This window comes from Amphibalanus amphitrite, unplaced genomic scaffold (assembly GCF_019059575.1).
Source record: "Amphibalanus amphitrite isolate SeventyFive unplaced genomic scaffold, NRLGWU_Aamphi_draft 001398F_arrow, whole genome shotgun sequence".
Lineage (NCBI taxonomy): Eukaryota > Metazoa > Arthropoda > Thecostraca > Balanomorpha > Balanidae > Amphibalanus > Amphibalanus amphitrite.
The window spans coordinates 85,864-105,302 of NW_024882891.1; the positions used below are offsets into that span (position 1 = coordinate 85,864).

Sequence of the window (19,439 nt, forward strand, 5' to 3'; positions counted from 1 at the left end):
ATGCACGGCACAATGTGGGCCTGCGTGGCACAGCTAACAGGAGGAGTGCCCGCGGCACGAGCAGACATGTGTTTGCCCGGTCCGGACACCCTCGTATCTGAATATGCATCGTGCGGCCGGGGGCGGCACCACCATCCGTCATAGTGTTGTGTTTGCCCCGCACTAAATCACAGTGAGGAGCAGGGACAAACGCGCTGCCGCCCCGCCCCCGACACCCCCCAGCGGGCGGGCGACCTACCAGTTTGGTCACTGGTCACTGGTCAGGCATGCCTGAAGCAGCCGTCTGTCACCGGGACCTCTTTTTTCCGGCTTTTGCCTTTTTGTTGGGCAAAGTAGATTTGTTCATATCGGTAGCCTGTCCCACTTATTCTATCGTCCATCGAATTGAGGTAAAGGAGCATGAAATCTAGTTCTGATCCAATCTCCCCACGGAATCCATCTTTATTAGGTACCGAATATGCTGCAAATATTTTGTAAGACTTCGCGGAAGTCTTTTCGACAGCCCGGCTTCACGCAACGCAAGGACACGTCCTAAGCCCTACTGATGGGATTACTCGGTAGTCGGTGATATGCTACATTCCGCCACGCTGCACTGGTCCTCTACCGTGATCCGCCGTCATGACCTTACGCTGGTCTGCACTGGTCTCCTGGTCCCTCATTAGTTCTTGGTCCATTCACATGGTCGGCCGGAACGTTTTCCATCGCTCTTCCTGCGGCGCTTGACCGCGGTGATCGCTCTCTCGGTATGCGTGGCTCTCTGCGACCCTCCCCCTCTCTTCTCCATTTGGGCTCACTCAGTAATGCTGCGAAGAAGCACTGAAGTGCGCCGACCGGTCTCGGCACGGTCAACGGACCCCACCTCCCACACAGTGGCCACGATGTGCACACTGTCGAGCCGCTTTGGTGGCCAAACCTTTCCCGAATTGTAATCTTACATCGGTTGTGCGTTAATGCAGTACTTGGGCATTGTGCAGCTCGCCGAGTCAGGCTTAGCAGAGCTTATGTTGGATGATCCTCAGCTTTACATCACTTTCAATGTCTTTTCGTCGTTTCGTCCTTGCCTCTTCTTGCCAGTTTCCCTTTATTTTTCTGAAGCCACTCGCCGTTTCTTTCTGCCGTTACAGTCGCTGCTGTTTGCGCCTAACTCTCTCTGAACTCTCACTGAGCTGTGCGCCTCACAATGGATCTGATTGTGGCCGGATACAGGCGCCGCTGCGCGCAACACACACAGACACACACACGGAGAGGAGCGGAGCCGAGAGCGGCAGCGGTGTCGCCTCAGGAGCCGCACGCATCCGGTGGCTGCTCCGCTGTGGGAGAGCGCCACCCGACGGACGCTGCGCGTCTCTGGGGAGTCTCACCAGCCGAGGCGACCCGTGAATGCACCACTCTCTGTCGCTGAGTCATCGTCAATCGAGCGCCATTCACAAACAAACCCAGTCACCGGGCGGCGGCGGCGGCGCGGCGGTAAGAGGGCGGTCCAGTTCCGGTCACTCTTCCGATAAAGGATGTGGACGATGATGCTGTTTGATCTCGGGGAGCAGGTCCTTACTTAGATGCTTATCCAATTGCCCTTCCATGCCTTGTCTATCTTATGTCTGGCGTAAAGCTCCAACCATCTGTGCTTCAGCTTGATTCCTGGGCCAGGCAGGCGACAATGGCATTGTTGCTCTTTGGCCGCTTGAAACAGAGTAATGTTTCCGTTTAGCACTGGATCCACATTGTATGGTGCCTAACCCCTAATGGGCCGATGAATTTAATCGGTCTGTCTTCTCAAGTGTCGTACTGCCTTTATGGAAAGGGTTGAGCCCGTGCCATGGAGCTGGAGTCCAGCGATGGCGGCGGACCAACACAGCACGCCGTCACGGCTCGTGGCAGCCCCTCCTGCCACCACCACCTGTCTGGGGAGGGGAGAGGGGGAGAGAACTCCAGCTGCCGTTACCGGCGCCGGCAGTCGGCACCGGCAGCCGGGTCTCGCTCCATGCTTGTGACGTACTGGTCTAATGTGTGCGGCGTTTTTTTAGCACAGTATGTTTGTCCCTGGTGTGTGCGAATTATAGTGAGTCTGCAGGTAGTCGTGCAGGCAATCCACGATTCCCAACATTAGCCCGCCGGTTCACCCCTCCCTCCTTCCTTGCGCCTTCCTCGGTCAGAGTATTGCTTACATATGACTGCGCCCCTCAGCCCTCATGGGTGCCCACTCCGTCCCTCCACCGGAACTCCCACCACAGGCGGTCTGTCCGCGCCCGACGCACCTTTATCACAACACACATTCCGGCGCACGCTGATCACAATGCAGCCGCTCAGGGCACTGTGATAAATAGGGCTTTGTTCGATGGTGGTCGCTGTGGTGGTGATTGCCAGAGGCTGTATGGCCGACCCTCACGGGGAGCTGTCGATGGGGTGAGGGTCGCTGATTGTCCACGTCCGTTTTGTCGTTACGGTTGGGTACTGAAGGGTTCGGTTTCGTGTCTGTTGAAGCTGGGGTGGTATTGATTAATCGAGCTGTATTGTCACTGGTTGGCGCTGGCCCGGTTCTTTGTCGCTATGTGACGCTGGCTGGTGCTCGAGCTCGGCTTATGAAGCGATCCTGTTGATGAGCCGGTCCATTGAGGCCGTGGTGATGAGATGGAGCCGTCCAGAACGACCCCATCCTGGGAGCGGTCTCCGGGTTATTGTCGGACAATTAACCGTCTCATTTCGACACGGCGATTCCCCAGGCCAATTGTAGTGAACGTGCCCGTTCAGGGTCCCCTGACAATCTGAGGCAGTAACCGGGCGCCGACAGCCGAGTCCAATTTCGTGCAATCGCCGGCTCGGCGCCGGTGGAAATTGGTCCTAGTTACCGGTGGTAATCGTCCGAAGATGGTCTGCTCGCGGTCGGGCCAGACTCCTGTGAGGTGTGTGTACGGGAGGGGCGAGCTCTGCAGGTGATTCGGCTAACCACCGGCGCCAGGTGGGCCTCGTGCCAGCACCGACTCGGGGACTGTTGATTGAGTGGCAAACACGTCCCGCGTCTGAGGGATGGGTTCCGGAGATGGCCGATAGATCCGCCAGTGACGGACGGACGGCCGCCGATCTGTCGCCGCTGTCTGCCCTGTCAGCCGCGACTTGTGTTTGTGACGACCGTCCTCTGTGCCCGGCACGTGACGGGCGATGATGGACGTGACGTGTGACGTGACGTGTGACGTTCGTGACGCGTGGCGCCCCGACGGGTGACCCATCTGGTGAGCTGGCTCATCTCTTTATGACAGGTCACCGAGACGGCGGAATTTAAAGTCCACCCTATCGTGTGATGGGGCCACCCCACAAGTGGTCGCGTAAGCTCCACTCGAGTGCAGATCGCGGCGCGAGGCCGTGTGTCAGCCTTGTCCTCTGCAGTGAGGCGATAGGGACGGTACTCTGACCATCTCGGTCGGAACAGGACCGTAGCTGTCTATAGACGATAAATGACTCACTGTCAGCTATATATCACAGTGGGAACACACGGTAGATTGAAACTCATCGGCCTTTAAATTCAAGGCGTGCCTTATAAGGAGGACCATTACACGGGAGACGATAAGCAGAAGCAGAGAGCCTGGTCGCGGCTATCTCCAAGCCCGTCTCCTCTATCTCCGAGGCTGCCTCGTGTCGCTCCCGACCCCGCCTCGTTTCATTGAGTTGACAGGGACCAATTAGCGCGCCGGTCGATCCCATTCAGCGCGATCGGTGGCTGTTTTCCGTGCCGATCGTCGTGCCCCGGCCTTCAGAGGGTGATTGGGATCACATGGTCCCGACACCAGGGTCACAGTAGCACCGTATCGGCCGTCCGCCGGCGGCCGGCGGTGTCTCACGCCAGTCCGGCGCCGGCACCGCGCCAATCGCGGCGCTATCGCGGCGCATCCGGCGCTAATGAGCCGCGTCGGACGAACCCGGCGCGGAGGTGACGAGAGGTGGCGCGCCGGCGACGCCCACGCGAGTCTGATTTCGAACGCCGCCGGCCCGGAGCACCGCGATGACGGGAGATGCGAAGGCGGTGAAGGTGGTTGGAGGTGATGGTGCGCGTACGGTGACCTAAGGTCAGCCTATAGGTCACACTCAGATCACTCGCCCTGAGGTCATGGTCTGAGAACAGCACCAGAGCCGATACCAGAGACACGCTAGAGTGATTCAAGTTCTAAGGTCACTGTCGAACCAGAACGACCGTTTTGATGCTCCATAGGTTACGACACCGTGAGGTAACTGTCGGTTTCAACCAGCAGCACAAAACGTCATACAGCTCCCTGTGATCCAGCCTTTTCACGTTGCCTGCCTTCTAATCTGGGTCGATGGGACCGTAAATGTTTTGCTTCAGACCGTGATCGTAATTGCAGCCGTTTCTGGTCCGTACCGCTCCGTTCTTTCGGTAAACTCGGCAGTCTGGTGCGCTCGTTGCGGTTGACAGCGTGACTGGTCTTGGGCCGCCAGGTCGAACCGTGCAGCCGACCCGAACCGTACCGTGCCGCTCTCCTCCCGCTTCGATAGACCCCTGCGAACGGTACCCACCGACACGAAAGGGCTCGGAGGCTGTCGTGCCGTCGAATCCGCGTGTCGAGTCGTGGCAGACGGGCCTCAGTTCCCGACCAAGGTCGAAGCTCGTGAACGGCACCTGGCCGAACTCAATAGACACGATAGGCTGGTAAGCTGTCACTTATAAAACTGTGGTCGTCCGTGTGTGCGGAGCGGAGCACCATCGCGTCTTTGTTCTATTTCCTCCGCGTCACTTCTTCGCACGCTGGCTTACCCCTTCACTTTTTCTTTCCCACTTATCCGCCTCATCACTTCTCCGCATTAAACGCTTCAATTTTGCGTGACATATCTAAGTGAAGATGAAGTCTGAGTTTGATGAAGCAGAAGGGCGGAGGAGGCCGCGGCTCCGAACAGCAACGAAGGTCGCTTCTGGGGACCGGTTTTTTGACGCCTGGTCTGTTTGTCACCCGTTCGGTCACGGACCAGCGCAAAGTTCAGCTCTCAGCGTTCTGTGTTTATGAATCAACTCGCTTCAGTTTAACGTCGGACGAACGGCTGCACTGATTTCAGCGAATCGCCTCCCTTCGAGACACACACGTGTTTCTCTGTAGACACGTGCATCCGACGAGCTGGTGTGGTGCATGCTATATAAGGCAATGGTGTACTGTCCGTATAGCGAGAAGTTGCAAGGCCCTTGCAAGACTGTCAATCACAAAAGGCATCGACTTTTTCTGATCAAGTGAGACGTATTTATGAACTTATTGCACCAGTAAACGAGTTAAAACCTCCCTTGATTACTATCGGAAGTCCCAGACAGTAGCCATATGGTATTCCAGACGTCCGGTCTTGATCTTCTAACAGTAACAAGGAGCTACCGAACTCGATTTTAGGTCACATTAGATACTGACTACTGTACAAACATGACCTTTGGAATTAGACTTTGTTTCGTCTCGTAACACTAGCCTGGATCCACCAGCCTTTGAGCGGGTCGCTCTGTCACTTAGCTGATGACCTTTCAGATGGTCGCTGGCCTTCGTGTGCCCTTTAGTTTCTCCCACCGTTTGCAGCGAGCAATCTCACTTTGATCATGGGTTCCATGCATCTCCGGTGGCTATCGACGCTGTCTCACCAAATTTAGCTACAACACTCGGCGACTCAGCGGTCACAGTCCTGGAGGCCCAACTGGTTCGGAGAACAGACGAGGTGTACCGTACGGCCCGCCGGTGGGAACGTTCCTCCTGACCTGACCCCGGGAGGCTGAGCCGTCTGTCGCCGCACCGACATGCTGACCAGGCTCCTGGGGTCGTGGCGGATGTTTGAGAATGTCACGGCCAGGTCAGCTGGTGTCTGTCCTTGTCAGACGTCAGAGAGATGGCCAGCGTGAGAGTTCTGGGCTGTGAGGAGTCGCCGGCAGTCGTCATGGTGAGGTGGTTCTGCTGTGACGTCCCATTGCCGATGACAAGCTCGACGACGTGAGAAGTGATTCGTTGGTGCTGGACATTATCATCTCGACCAGACGCAGGGGCTTAACCTCCGTTGCAATTGCCGGCGATTGGCATTGCTCGTGGCGTCGCCGGAGTTCTGGCTCTGCGTTCGATGACGCTACTTCAGGTGTTGAGACTGGCGCTGGTGGTTCGTCGACTGCGACGGGCGGTGTTGGCCCGCCGTCGGGTCGGTCGCGGATGTCGGCATACCCGGGCCCTGTCGCTACAGTCGGAACCGGGTCAGATTTCTGCAGATCAGCCCACTCAGATACGTCGTCGCTGCCTGTCCTCACCAGCGGTTCTGACTCTCTCCTGCCAACCAGCGAGGTGACACAACGACTGAGGTGTTCGGTGATAGCCCCTCCGTGCTGCGCACAAGATGAACTACCGGTGTTAAGTCCCAAATGTGCGTCGTGATAAGTGCTTGTTCCTAGGAGATTACAGCAAAAGTGAACATTTCTGATCAGCTGCCTGTCGAGGTAATAGACAGATCTCTTGTTATAACCGTGTTGGATGCTTGTTGGATGAGTGGAACCTGTTTGCGGCGATCTCACGACGACGAGACGTGCTGAACAACAAGCTCTGCAGCATTTCCTGCGAACACCTCGACATTGCGGTGGTGGTATGTGAAGTGTTGCAGGAAAAATGTGGGGATGCCATCGGTACCCGTTTAGGTGCACATTAGGGTAAAAATGTTACTGGCATCATTTAACCGGCATTTACTACATCTTTAAGTCTGACTTACTGAAGACCGGCAATGGGCAATGAAGTCCTAGCTCTCTTCCGAATGGACATTTATAGCCACCAAGCCCAATTGATGCCGGATTTGCATCACTTTACCGTCATCCGCATCCTGATGGTAAGTGAAGATGGGCTGCAGCAACATGCTTACACCATGCATGACATCCGTGGAGTTTTAGCAACATTGCTGTGGACCTCCCAGCAGCCATTCCAACTTTGCACTTATTGCTGTCTGCTGGCATTATTTATTATTTCCGCTGCTCGAACGAAGTTCTGCAGTCTGCAGCGACGGTTTTCGGCTCGACTCGGTCGGACGGTCGATATGGCAGTTTCTGGCCACAGCGACAGCCGCGCCGCTGGGAACCCGGGTCGATACTTGGGTGGCAGGGTCGATACGCGACATGGTCCTCGTTCTCTGTACTGGAGACAGCCCCATGAGTCGCCGGCTACGACTAACCCCGCCGTGTTCCGGCCGTCGTGTCAGCGCGTCGCCAGTCCCCACACCTGGACATTCCGCGATACATGTTCAGGGAGCAGTTTTCGTGTGTCACCTGGTGTGTGGCACATGGCACGAGCAGTACATACCTGGCTGGAAGTGGAGGGGTGGTGTATAGGGTTGGCACTTGGAGGGACACGAGTGGCTGCCTGCCTCCATGTTCTGTAGACACGCGCCACGTGACACAGAAGGGGGCCGAGAGGGGCGGGCAGGGACAGGGAATTTATGACCGAGCACGCAGGCAGCGGACCGTGATGACGCCCTGTGGCGGCAGCTGTTTGTCGCCTGCTCGTGCAACGGCACGCGCCACTGCGGCCGTGTCACGCAACGGCGACTATCACGAGCGCCAAATTAGAATAGGGGAGAAAGTGGTTACAATTGCAGGATTGCACGAAAAGGTTAACTGTCGGATACCTATATTGAAAATGAAATAAAAGTAAAAGGAGAAAAAATAAACAGCTCGATCAAATTATGACGTGTAGCTACGTAGCATTATGTTGTTGAAATATAGTTGGTGCAATTCTAAGTTGATGCACTCTGTCTGTTTACAGATACAGATACAGATACAGATAGTTTATTCGGATCCTCCATAAGATGGATTTTCTGGTACCCACGTCAGTTACATAATATGCAAAAGTACACCACAATGCTACAATAAAACAGTTAAAATAGATCATACCTATTACATCATAAAATGTCGACTCCGTACGCTACCAATGTATCACATGAAACTGAGTCACATGTGGCTATTCCAAGTGCTAGCTGCACGGTAGAAAAAGCCGCGTCGGGCAAACGTGTCGAATGTTCGAAGAATAATCTGAATCTAGGAACTGCGAGTCGTCAGCATACATAACTAGCTTTCCAAATGGTATATGCTGGGGCAGGTCGTTTGTTAGCAGCAAAAATAAGATGTTTGCTTGGTTGTTGTGTGCTGCTCCACGATAACCTTGCCTTCTCTTTTTCTCAGATGTCGCCGAACGTTCAGGAGAAGTCGGAGGACGCCTGCACCCTGAAGAAGGGCGTCATCTGGTACTGCAAGGACACCCTGCTCAGCCGCTGGAACTGGAAAGAGCGCTACTTTATCCTGACCAAGGACTATCTCTCCTGCTTCAAGAAGGCCAAGAGCCAATATTCGGATATGGGCGGCTTTCTGTTCAAGGTAAGTCGGTACAATATGTGTCGGATGCCATGAGGACGGCGACATTAGAGTCGGCAGACGTTTTAGGGGCTGCACATATTCGGCGGTCGTGTGCCCGGCTATCACCCCCGGCCAGGGGTGTTGGCGCCTGTGTCGCGTGCTGGACGAGAGCCGTGTCGTGCCGCACCATTACAGACGACCGTGGGACGGCGCCTGCAGAGCCGAAAAACGCTTGCAAAATATGGGAACCGCCGCAACTCCGGGCAACGGCAGGACCAGCGCATGGAAGGCGCTGAGTCACTGTCAACATATTCTGTTTTCGTCACGGCCGTAGAGATTGGGAAGGGAACACATTCAGTTACTGAATTCCTTGCATCTGCCTTTTTCTATTGATGTATTTAGCTGTCACTTTCGTCTGCGATGTTTGTCTCGCGTTATATCCCGTTCCCGGCTGTTATTCTCCGAACAGCTCAACGCCTTGCGATCATGACTCTCCGCTCATCCGGCTATCAACATGTGTAATTGCCACCTTTTTGTGTCGTTTCGAGCCGGTTTCTCGGCCTGACCGTCCCATCTGGCGCAGTCCAATCGCACAAGGTCACACAGACACATACCTGGCCGATCGCGCTGAGTGTCCCGGTACCGAACAATGCAGCCAGCCGGACGGCACCAAGATGTCAGGCGTAATTAAACCTATGCGGGCTCTGCATGCTGTATGTGTCATGTATGGCTCGGCTCGTGCCGTATAATGAAGTCGGCTCAAGATTAGGTGCAGGTGGTGTAGATGCATTTATAATGCTGCGTATTACCGGGAATGGCTGCTTATGCCCTGTTTCACCGGTATTTTTGGGCAAACAATATGTTTGTTAAATGTTAGATCGATATTATAGGAGATAGGATATGCATTCAGTGCCATGTCTATTGGTTTTGGTATGCAAAGACCGTGAGGATAAGAAAAGCATATGTGCATGAGTATTGAGTAATCACTTCGAAAACGTGGCAGACGGCTGTTCTTCCTTCCTCCCGACATTTTAGCGGTTCATATCGTATCTATGTCTACGAGGCGCTATCCTCAAACAGCTTGCTTGTACCCCGCGGCCATAGCTCGCTTCCTCTCGAATTACACAACAGGCAGCTTTCACACGCCAGGGCGGTAAAGTGAGAGAAACCCGACTGATATCGTACCCTCTGCTCTCTGAGGCGTCCAACGAGGCGGGGATGTGACCGATAGGGCCCATTCCAGCCGCGATCCCTCCCGTTCAGAGCGCTCCGTGGCCTCAGGCTGTAATCACCCGGCCGTTTCCTGTGACCTCTGTGACCCGAGGTCGGCGGTCGCTCGCCGACGGCAGGTGTCCGTTTCCTGTCACGATCCTGAGGCACCTGCCGGCTCGAGGATCGTAAAAGATTTGGTTGCACCTGGACTACCGTGCTGGTAAACTTTCGGAGTAACGTGGACCAGAAGTCAACTCCCATTAGAACTGCCTTCTCAGCATATCCCTTTGTGCCATCTGTTGTCATTTGCCAAGTTTTATATTTTTGAAGATAGTGCGCAAAGCTTAGGGTTATTTCTTTACGCTATCTTTACTTATTGGAAATCATCCTAACTTGTCTCACTTCTCCGCACAGCCCCAAACTGTCCCACTGACTGTTGTTTTGACCTCCGGCAGCTGCCACTGGCCTCACTGTGCGGTGTCGAGTGGGACCGCCTGAGGGGCACCTCCACCGTGGCCATCATCGACCCGAAGGAGGGTCGCCTGCTCATCCGCTCCACCCAGGACGTGCTGAACCAGTGGTATAAGGTGAGTCTCGGACGTCATCATCAGGGGACGGGTGACCGTTTGGAGAGGAACGAGTGTGTTCCTGGTTTTATATCGACCCCCCACTGTCCCACTCTTGTACATCAAACCCATCTTATCCGGGGACGGATTTCTTCGGACAATGGTCGGTCTTTTAAATACCCGAGTAGGTATCGATATTCTTAGCTGTTGGGAAACCGATAGGGTCAAACTTTAGTTTTCGGATGCGTTGAACCCCGTCCTAACTATTTTGCCCTTCGAGTTTCGATTGATGACCAGATCCATCAGACCTGAATCCCCGGTGGTCCGTGTTTCTCGCTCACGTCGATCTCGCCGCTAAACAGCCGACATTAGCGGGCTAAAGACGGCCATCAGAGCTTCCCGAGCACCTGGGCCCGCTTCGTTTATCATCATTTCTAACAATTTGTGGATAATTTATCCAATCGATTTGTGTGGTCGCGTTTGGAGCAAGACCCGCGGAGATCCTCTGGGGTGTCCTTAGGGTGCTCGGCTGCTTCCGGAGCGTTTTTGAGCGATTGTCTCATTCCGGGGTGTCCATGGGTGCCGGCTCCATTTTTGGACGTGAATGGACATCGGTACCTACTTTTCTTGGACGCAAATGGGCGCCGACTTTTCTGCCAATTCCCCGTTGGATCAGACTCGCCACTCAGCTTTCCACTGCTGGTCGCCGGTCGGTCCTTGGTCAGTTTTGGTCGCCGGTCGCCGGTCAGTCGGTGGTCACTTGTCAGTTTCCGGGGCGACTGTCGGTTCCCAGAGCCAGTGCCGATCGGACGCCGCGGGCGGCGTGGGCTGCGACCTTCCTGACAGCGCGGACGCCGGCGTCCCAGACGGCCCCGTCGTGCACCACTGGACCGGAAGGGCTCTGTTTCCGGCTGAACAGCTAGCGTGCTGGGCAGAGAACAGCGCTTTTGGAAACCCGAGACGAATATGATCCTCACAGCGACTGCACAGTGCGTTTATATTGAAATGTTCAGTTAATTTTCGGCCAATTCATGTTACTTCAATTACGTAAAGGCCGGATCATCAGCAAATGATTCAGTAAATCATTCCTTTTGGCAATCAGAAACCAGTTATGTGAAACTACAAATTACAATGACCATTTCTGGAAGTTATTCTTTGAAACACCATTATGGCCTCTACCCCTATATTGGTGACAGACGCTGCATAACCAATCAGTCCATTAACCACGTTCCAGCTCATTACCTCAAGATGCCTCAGGCCCCCGAGTAACCGACCGAATGCGTAGTGTCCATGAGCTTTGGCGCCGAGTTCCAAGGCTGAAGCCGACTGTTTCGCCAGAGGTGGTCGGGTGCCTCGACGGTAAAAACGAGCCGGCTCTCGACAGAATGTGTAATCACCGTGGATATGAGGCGTCAGGGAAAGGAGTGTGACGAAGCGCGCAGTGGGAGGCCCATCCGGCGAGTGTTGCGTGCTGGTTGGCGTGAGGAACTGTTGGTTTTATTGTGGGTGAGAATTGGGCCATGGGCATGTGCGCGTTGGTGTTGGTGGAAGAGCATCAGACCAGCTGAATTCTTTAAACTTTTAAATAAGTTTGGGGTGGAAGAGCAACAGACCAGCTGAATTCTTTAAACTTTTAAATAAGTTTGGGGCTATTTTTGTGTGCGGCCTGGTCAGTCAGGCAAGATGTTAACCATGGTGACAGGACCGGAAATTGATTTTCTTCGTAATGAAATTCAAAGCTGGTAGCCAAACTTTTCTACAGAGAATTTGGAATTTGGATAGAAAATGGGACGCCGGACGTCGGCAACAGAAGTTTGCAGTACAATACAATTCATGAGTCTGAGCAAGGGAATGTGGGGGCGGTCAGGTTGATTGTGGACCCAACTCCATCTTCATGGGTTTCGAACTTTGCTCTTTCAAGCCAACGTGTTTCGGTAGCGGCGACTGTTTGGCCAATGTCAATTTTCCTCCGTCTCTGAGAAAAGTGCGTGGGCTGAACCAGTCTCGCCGTCTGACTCACCATGGACCGAGATGGGGCCAATTTTCCTTCGGCTTTATCTCGATTCCAGTCCATTTGCACGTTTCCAAGCGTTTGCACGGTATCATGCAGACATCTGTCTTCCCTTGCTGTTCTCTGCACAAATTACCGGCTCTGTGCACCCGCTGGTCACCTACCAACTTCTTCCTGGATCATGGCGAGCATCGGTTGTATTTTCAACCAGCCAACCCCCGCCCGTCAGCATGTCTGTCCTGTCGGCCATTTCCAAACCCAGTCTCCCAACCACAGCTGTCTGTCCTGCCGGTCCGGTCATTTGTTTGGTGGTAATGAGCGGCCTTTGGTCGGCCGTTGCTGCAGCGAACCGTTGGGAGCCTCACCGGTCACTGTCAGTGCTCACCCTGTGACCTCTCCGTGACCTGAACCCCGCCGAAGGCACCGCTCAAAACGGTGGCAGGTGGCGGGCGTCTGTTCGACCGTGTGTGGCCGGTGTGAGTAGCCTCATCCCGCGGTGTGAACAGGTTATAAACCGGTCTGATTGGCTCATCTTAGGGGCGACCACCGTCGTTCTACGCCTCATCTGCTGTCTTTGTCTCGTCTGGTCAAATTAGCGTCACAGGCGCTCAAACTCGCTGTCAATAAGATCACCCGCGTTATTGAACATGACTGGCGCCGCCCGGGTGACCCCGTTGACCCGGCACGTCTTGTGTTGGCCCGCACCGCTCCGGGGCAGCCTCGCGGTGTCGCCGGGCGTTTCTAGGTTCTTTGTGCGGGCCTTCATTAGCGACTCCATTGGCGGGTGTCATCTGGCGGTGCCAGCCACGGAGGCGATCGGTCTTCTGCCGAACGGTGGCCACATTGTTCGCGAGCCTGTGCAGAGGCATTGGCGGACGGTACGGGCGGTGGGGGCGGCGTAATGGCTGACGGGACGGGGCGGGGAGGGGATGACGTCACGAATACACCTGACCTGCCGCCTTCTTTTATAGGGGCTCCTTTGCTCGGTTGCTCAAGGCTGAAATGCAACGGCCGTTTTGTCTTTTGAAAGCTGAAAGTGATAGATTTGCCATTTAGCGGTAGTTTGTTTAGATGTATCGCCAAAATTGTAGCGTCGATGTGGTATTTAACCGCACATATGTTTATATGGTGATTTGCCTAAAACGGCAATTCTGTCAGCTAAAGGCCACATCGCGGCACATCACAAGTCGCCTGCAGCCCTCGCCCGTTCCTGCTGCGCCCCAGAGCTGGCCGTACACGCTGGGACTGCAGTTTCTGTGCTCTCTGCAGCCGTCAGCAAACTCAGTGCGTGTAGCGGCCGCGTGTGCCGGTCGCTATCGGCCAGCTCGAGAACCACGCGCTGTGCTTATCTGTGGTCCACCGTCCGTCGTCGCCACTGGCTTGTGTCAACGTGGTGGATTTGGGACACGTCCTCAGCGCTGGCGTCATCCCGTGGACCCGGCGCGTGTATCGCGGTACAGATCGACAGGAATTCCGGCGGGCTGCTGCGCGAAATTTCCGTCATGAGTCTGACGCATCCGGGAGCGTGAAAGAAGTGCAGAAAAAGATGCATTTTATTCCATATCTTTAATATAAATAATACCTGTAGGATGAAGGGAAATTTAAAGTGAGGCTTCATTGGGCATGTCTTTGAGATAAGTGTTTCGACTAATTACTACCAACAACTTTTAAATGAAATGAAATGAGATGAAAGAAGTTCGCCCATTCCACACTGAAAAAACTTACTCCGCATTTTCTAATTTTAGAATGCCAAAAAGCACTCCTGCAATCGAATAATTTTATGACCTGGCATAAGCGCCTAAAATGGGGAGTTTTGGGGAATAAAACTAGCATATAGAATATATTTAGTATCCGAACGCTTATATTATTCGTGTTAGGGAGTAATTTTATGGCGGAGGATAAAAGTATGCTATCTTTGGATAAAATTACACCAGATGATAATTTTATTAACTTAACACTTAAATTACTCCCATTCAGGGAATAATATTGCCATGCCAAAAAGCACTCCTTTTTTCGATAATTTTACCCCGGAGTAACTCCCCGGTAAAATCAAGCCCCGGTGTAAAAGTACCACCCCTGATAATGCGGGGTGATGTGATAATATTATGACCAAGTGTAAAATAAGGAATGCATTTAAACAATGTATTGAAACACCAACAATTGATTAACGAATGGTACCTGAGCATCAGCAGGTACATCTTAGTTTGGACGCACTTCCAGTGATGGCGCATTGCGGCCGACAGGGACGTAATTTTGCTTCCTAGTTGAGAAGCGGCGTCTCAACTGGGAGGCAAAACTTCGTCTCTGCCGGCCGCAATGCGAAATCACTGGAAGGACGTTCAAGGTCACAACTCACAAGGGCGTTATGGTTAACATAACACTGAGGCTAACGAATAACATCTGCGCACAGAACCACCGCCACGGATGGCAGATAAAACGAGCGTGTATGGTTAACACTGAGGCTAACGAATAACATCTGCGCACAGAACCACCGCCACGGATGGCAGATAAAACGAGCGTGTATGGTTAACACTGAGGCTAACGAATAACATCTGCGCACAGAACCACCGCCACGGATGGCGTATAAAACGAGCGTGATCTGGGCTATGAAAGACGTACTGAGACTCATTGGCGTACTGAGACCGCCGCAGCTGAAATAGTCATAATACAGAGGCTCCAGTAGTGTGAGCCACACGTTGCGAATCACTTGAGCCACAGGTGAGCCACAAGTCACGAGTCACTTGAACCACAGGTGAGCCACAGGTCGCCAGTCATTCGAAGTGGGCATCTCCGATGCTGGTTCTACACTACCTGGGTAGCCTCCCACACCTTCTGTGATAAGCCAGATAGGTTTACATCGAATCCCACACTCCGGTAAAGAATCTCGAACAGGGCCCTGCAGGGCCCCGTGAACTTTGTGTAGAAGACAGCGTGGGCGGCCGTCATTAGGGCCACGGTCTCCAACCTAGTGGCCGGCAGTTGGCAGACCACCACACCGTCCACCGATAGTTCCTCACCTGCCTGACGAACCCCGTTTCTCGGATCCGCCAAGGTGCCAATGGTTGTTCCACAACCATAGGCAAGTAGAGCTAGCAGCTCGTCGTCTGCCGTGAAAAAGAATATTGCAGTCAGTTGGCATCAATGCATATCGTACAAATAAACGTAAAGAAAACCTAGGAGAGAAACAAGGAACCGCGTTCGCACAGTAGCTGGCTATGCCATCTACAGTATCTGGAGACGATTCTTCGCTTCTTCCTGATTTCTTTTCACTCTCAAAATCGTAGTACGATGCGTAGTACGTTTGCGTAGTACGATACACTCTTTCAACTAAACGTGGTGCATAATTACAAAATAATTATACGTCGTTAAAATATTTAGGTTTAGGTTTAGGTTTAGGTTTATGTAGTGGGTTAGGTTTAGACACAGTCTATTCAGGACCCACATCATACTGGTTTGGGACAAGATGACAGGTCAGGGTGCAGCAGCCCGATTTCGGTCCAGCAGATTTTTGAAGTGGTTTGTAGATGTTGCAGCCACAACTTCCTCTGGTAAACTGTTCCAGGCAGTAACCACTCTGTTTGCAAAGAATTTGGCCCGTGCTTGACTGCTGCATCTTCTTTTTGCGAGCTTTAGGTGGTGCCCCCTTGTCCTGTCATCAAAGTTCCTCTCGAAAAACTGGTTTGGATCGACAGCGAGTTTACCTGTTAGGATCTTGTAAGCTTCTATCAAGTCACCCCTGCTGAGTCTCTCTTCAATGGTAGGTAGTTCCAGCCTTTCCAGTCGTTGATGGTATGGAAGATGTTTGATTTCACGAACCAGTTTCGACGCACGCCGTTGGACTTTCTCTAAGGCTTTAAGATCTTGAATTAAATGGGGTCCGACAGCACTCAGGCAGTAGTCAAGATGAGGGCGCACATAGGATGTGTACAATGGCTTAAAGTTGTTCATGTTGAGGCTAGCAAAAGCAATCTTCAGTAATCTTAATGCTGAAGAAGCTTTATTGGCTGCTTGATAACAGTGTTCAGTTGCTTTGAGGGAGCTTGTGGTTATCACGCCAAGATCACGCTCCATGGTAGTTGCTTTAAGTTCTCTATTCAAACCATTCTCTGTCATGTAATACCGGTTATGTTGGTTTGACAAACCACAATGCATTATCTTGCACTTGGCAACATTGAACCTCAGTAGCCATTTCAGTGACCACGCACACAGAGCTTGTAGGTCGGCCTGCAGTGCAGCTAGGTCATCATCATGTCGGATTGGTCGATACACTTTGGCGTCGTCAGCGAACATTTTTATGCTACTTTTGATCTCTGTTGGCAACTCATTGACATAAACTAAAAACAATGTTGGACCCAAAACAGAACCCTGTGGTACGCCACTTTTTATATCCACTGAGTTCGAAGTACTATTTCCTATAGTCACATGTTGTCGGCGGTTGTGTAGAAAGTCACAAATCCAGTCTAACAGTCTTCCTCGTATTCCATAGCCATACAATTTCTTCTTTAGCCTTCTATGCGGTACGGTATCAAACGCTTTCTGAAAATCCAAGTATGCTATGTCCAAAGCATGTCCGTCATCCAATGTTTTGGTCCATTCTTCCATTGCTTCAATCAAGTTGGTTTGGCATGATCTTCTCTTTGTAAAGCCATGCTGGTGTTTTGAGATCAGGTCATGGTCATCCAGGTGTTCAACAATGCGTTTTCTAACTATTCTCTCCAAAACTTTACATGGTTGACTTGTTAAACTGATGGGTCTATAATTTCCTGGGGCTTTTTTTGACCCTTTCTTGAATAGCGGTGTTACCCTTGCTTCCTTCCAATCAACTGGTAGCTTGCCCAAGTCCAAGGTTTTCTGAAAGAGGCGTTTCAGTGGTCCAGCCATTTGATCTGCACACATTTTCATTACACTGTTGGGTATGCCATCTGGTCCTGCCGACTTGTTGATATCTAGGGCTTCTAATTCCCTGTGCACTTCTTGTAGTGTTAGTTCGATATGCTCCAGGATATTTTCGTCCTGTACACGAGCTGGGAATTCTGGAACTTCAGAATCGTCTTCTTCAACAAATTCACTTTGGAAGAACTTGTTTAACACTTCGGCTGCTTCCATGTCACTCTGTGTCAATGTACCGTTTTCAGTTGTAAGTGGTCCAACCTTTGGCTTCAATTTCTGTTGTGTCCTTATGTACCTTGATATACTACTTGGGTCTTGTTTTGCATGTTCAGCAATCTTGGTTTCGTGCTGACACCTTGCTAGTCTAATAAGACTAGTTGTCTTGTTTCTCTGCACTGTGTATCTCTTGTAGTCCTCTGTAGCTTTAGTCCTTCTGTACTCTTTCCACAAGCTGTACTTTAACTTTACAGCCGCTTCAAGCCGTTTAGTCCACCACGGACTACGAGGTATGGTGTTCTTTTGATGATTTTGATGATTTCAGTGAAATAAGTAATTAGTACCCGATGTTCCGCTGTCATGGTTAAGTATGGAGTGCAAGTACAAGTACCTACAGTGTAGGTATCAAACTGCATGTAACTGTGGTATATTTGTAGACAATGAAGACAACCATGAATGGAGACAACCTGAATGGAGACAACCATGACTTTTCAATATCACTAGAGTTAAACAACACTTTTTGACTAATAGCAAAACCAACGACGATTGGCTGTCCAAAGGTGAGGTACAACATGTTGTCCCGCCCGTCGTTAAAGTGCCACCTTTTTACGGTGTTCGGTTTAAAACGGTTTTCAGTAGACCTGACCCACCTATGACCTACCCTGAAGTCCGTTTCCCGAAATTCGTCCTAGTTTTCGAGATATCCGCATTCGAACTTCACATTGATGCCATCACAAAAAGTGTGGGAGATGGGATTCTAACATGGCAATGTTACATTACCATATTCCACACATTTATGATGGCTTTAATCTGAAGTCCAATTGCGGATATCTTGAAAACTAGGCCGAATTTCGGGAAACAGACTTCAGGGTAGGTCATAGGTGGGTTAGGTCTAGTGAAAACCGTTTTGTGTAAAAAAGGTGGCAGTCTTCCTTTAAGCCAAAAAAAAAAAAACATCAAGAAAATAAACAGTTGTCCTGCCCTCTGCTATTAATGTATTACGCCATTTGGATATGTGAAACGTCATTTCTCCATCGTGCAGGAAGAAGCATGCGTGGGAAATCCTTCCTACTTTGGTCTTGGCTAATGTTTTGGCCTGACCTCGTATTTATCGAAAATACCTCTGGCCTAACTTTACATTCGCTAAAAAAAAATCAGTCGGATCTAAACATTATTCCAGCCCTGGCGAGGAATATATTGTCTACGATGATCGGCTCGAGCCCAGTTACATAGAAGAAGAGTATCCCCCCCCCCCCCGGCACGATGTGTTGCTAGCGGAACACCTCATCCGAAAAGGTGTGCTTGTGCCCGTTCAAAACTCACCGTCTTTGTCGGCCGGCTCCACGTTTATCATCGTCTGGGCATACTTCTTCGCGGTATGTCTGATTTTGTGCAGGACATGCTCCTTCACGTCCTCCTCGAGCCCGGAGCCCCATGATCATTCCCAAGTCAGTCCACACCTGGAAACATCGCAAAATCACATTAATGAATGGAATTAACATCAAGCAACATCAAGTGAACATTATATCATTGTGGAAGGTCAGGTCAGGTAAGTTACTCCAGCTCACAAAAAGTTTGAAAGCGCGCCACGTCAAGTGTCAACCTCTGGTGATCTTTTACCTGATAAAAATGACTGGAATGCTTTCGTCATGGTTTGTGACAAGATTCCCAACTCCGCCTTGAGCGTTTCGTTACGGTTACGTTGCTTAGGACCCGCCAAGTTAGATGGGAGAGGGGGGAGTGACTTCCCAGCAGGCGGTAGAAAAACCAGAGGGAGTGGGTTAAAAATTATACAAATTTTCCAGATGTTTTCCTATCCAATTTTGTTCCCTGATAGCGCGGATATAAAATGGTGCCACTAATTATATAGTTAGTTCAGTTCAACCATCCCCCGTTAAAGGGAGATAATGAGCTTTCTTTTTTATTAAATAAAAATTACTCGACATCAATACTATTTCTACTGTAGTTTCTATAAAATATGAAAATTTCCTAGCACATTTTCGTATGTGAAAAAGGTTTTATTTTTGCAAAAAAGAAGCAGTACTTGCAGTACTTGTAACACCCACCGAAATGCGTTGTCCTTGTCTATAAAAAAGTCGCAGTATATGGCGCTTTTGTTTCAAACAGCAACGCTTGGGTTTTTGTTTATGTTATCGCCTTGTCGTTGCTTGGTTGTAAGGATTCTAATTTGAATTAG

The 19,439-nt window shown here is 51.4% G+C and overlaps 1 protein-coding gene across 2 annotated transcripts in view; it reads left to right on the forward strand.

Moving 5' to 3' along the window:
- LOC122372770 overlaps positions 1–19,439 on the forward strand; it is a 37,158-nt gene that overhangs the window by 5,665 nt on the left and 12,054 nt on the right. Inside the window, exons 1-3 of one of the 2 annotated variants that reach the window (XM_043350328.1) lie at positions 5,844–6,831; positions 8,177–8,368; positions 10,015–10,146. In XM_043350328.1, the coding sequence (XP_043206263.1) occupies positions 6,730–6,831; positions 8,177–8,368; positions 10,015–10,146 (426 nt within the window). In that variant the 5' untranslated portion in view covers positions 5,844–6,729. Of the gene's footprint in view, positions 1–5,843; positions 6,832–8,176; positions 8,369–10,014; positions 10,147–19,439 lie in introns of those variants that run through there. The other variant, XM_043350327.1, reaches the window with a different exon arrangement.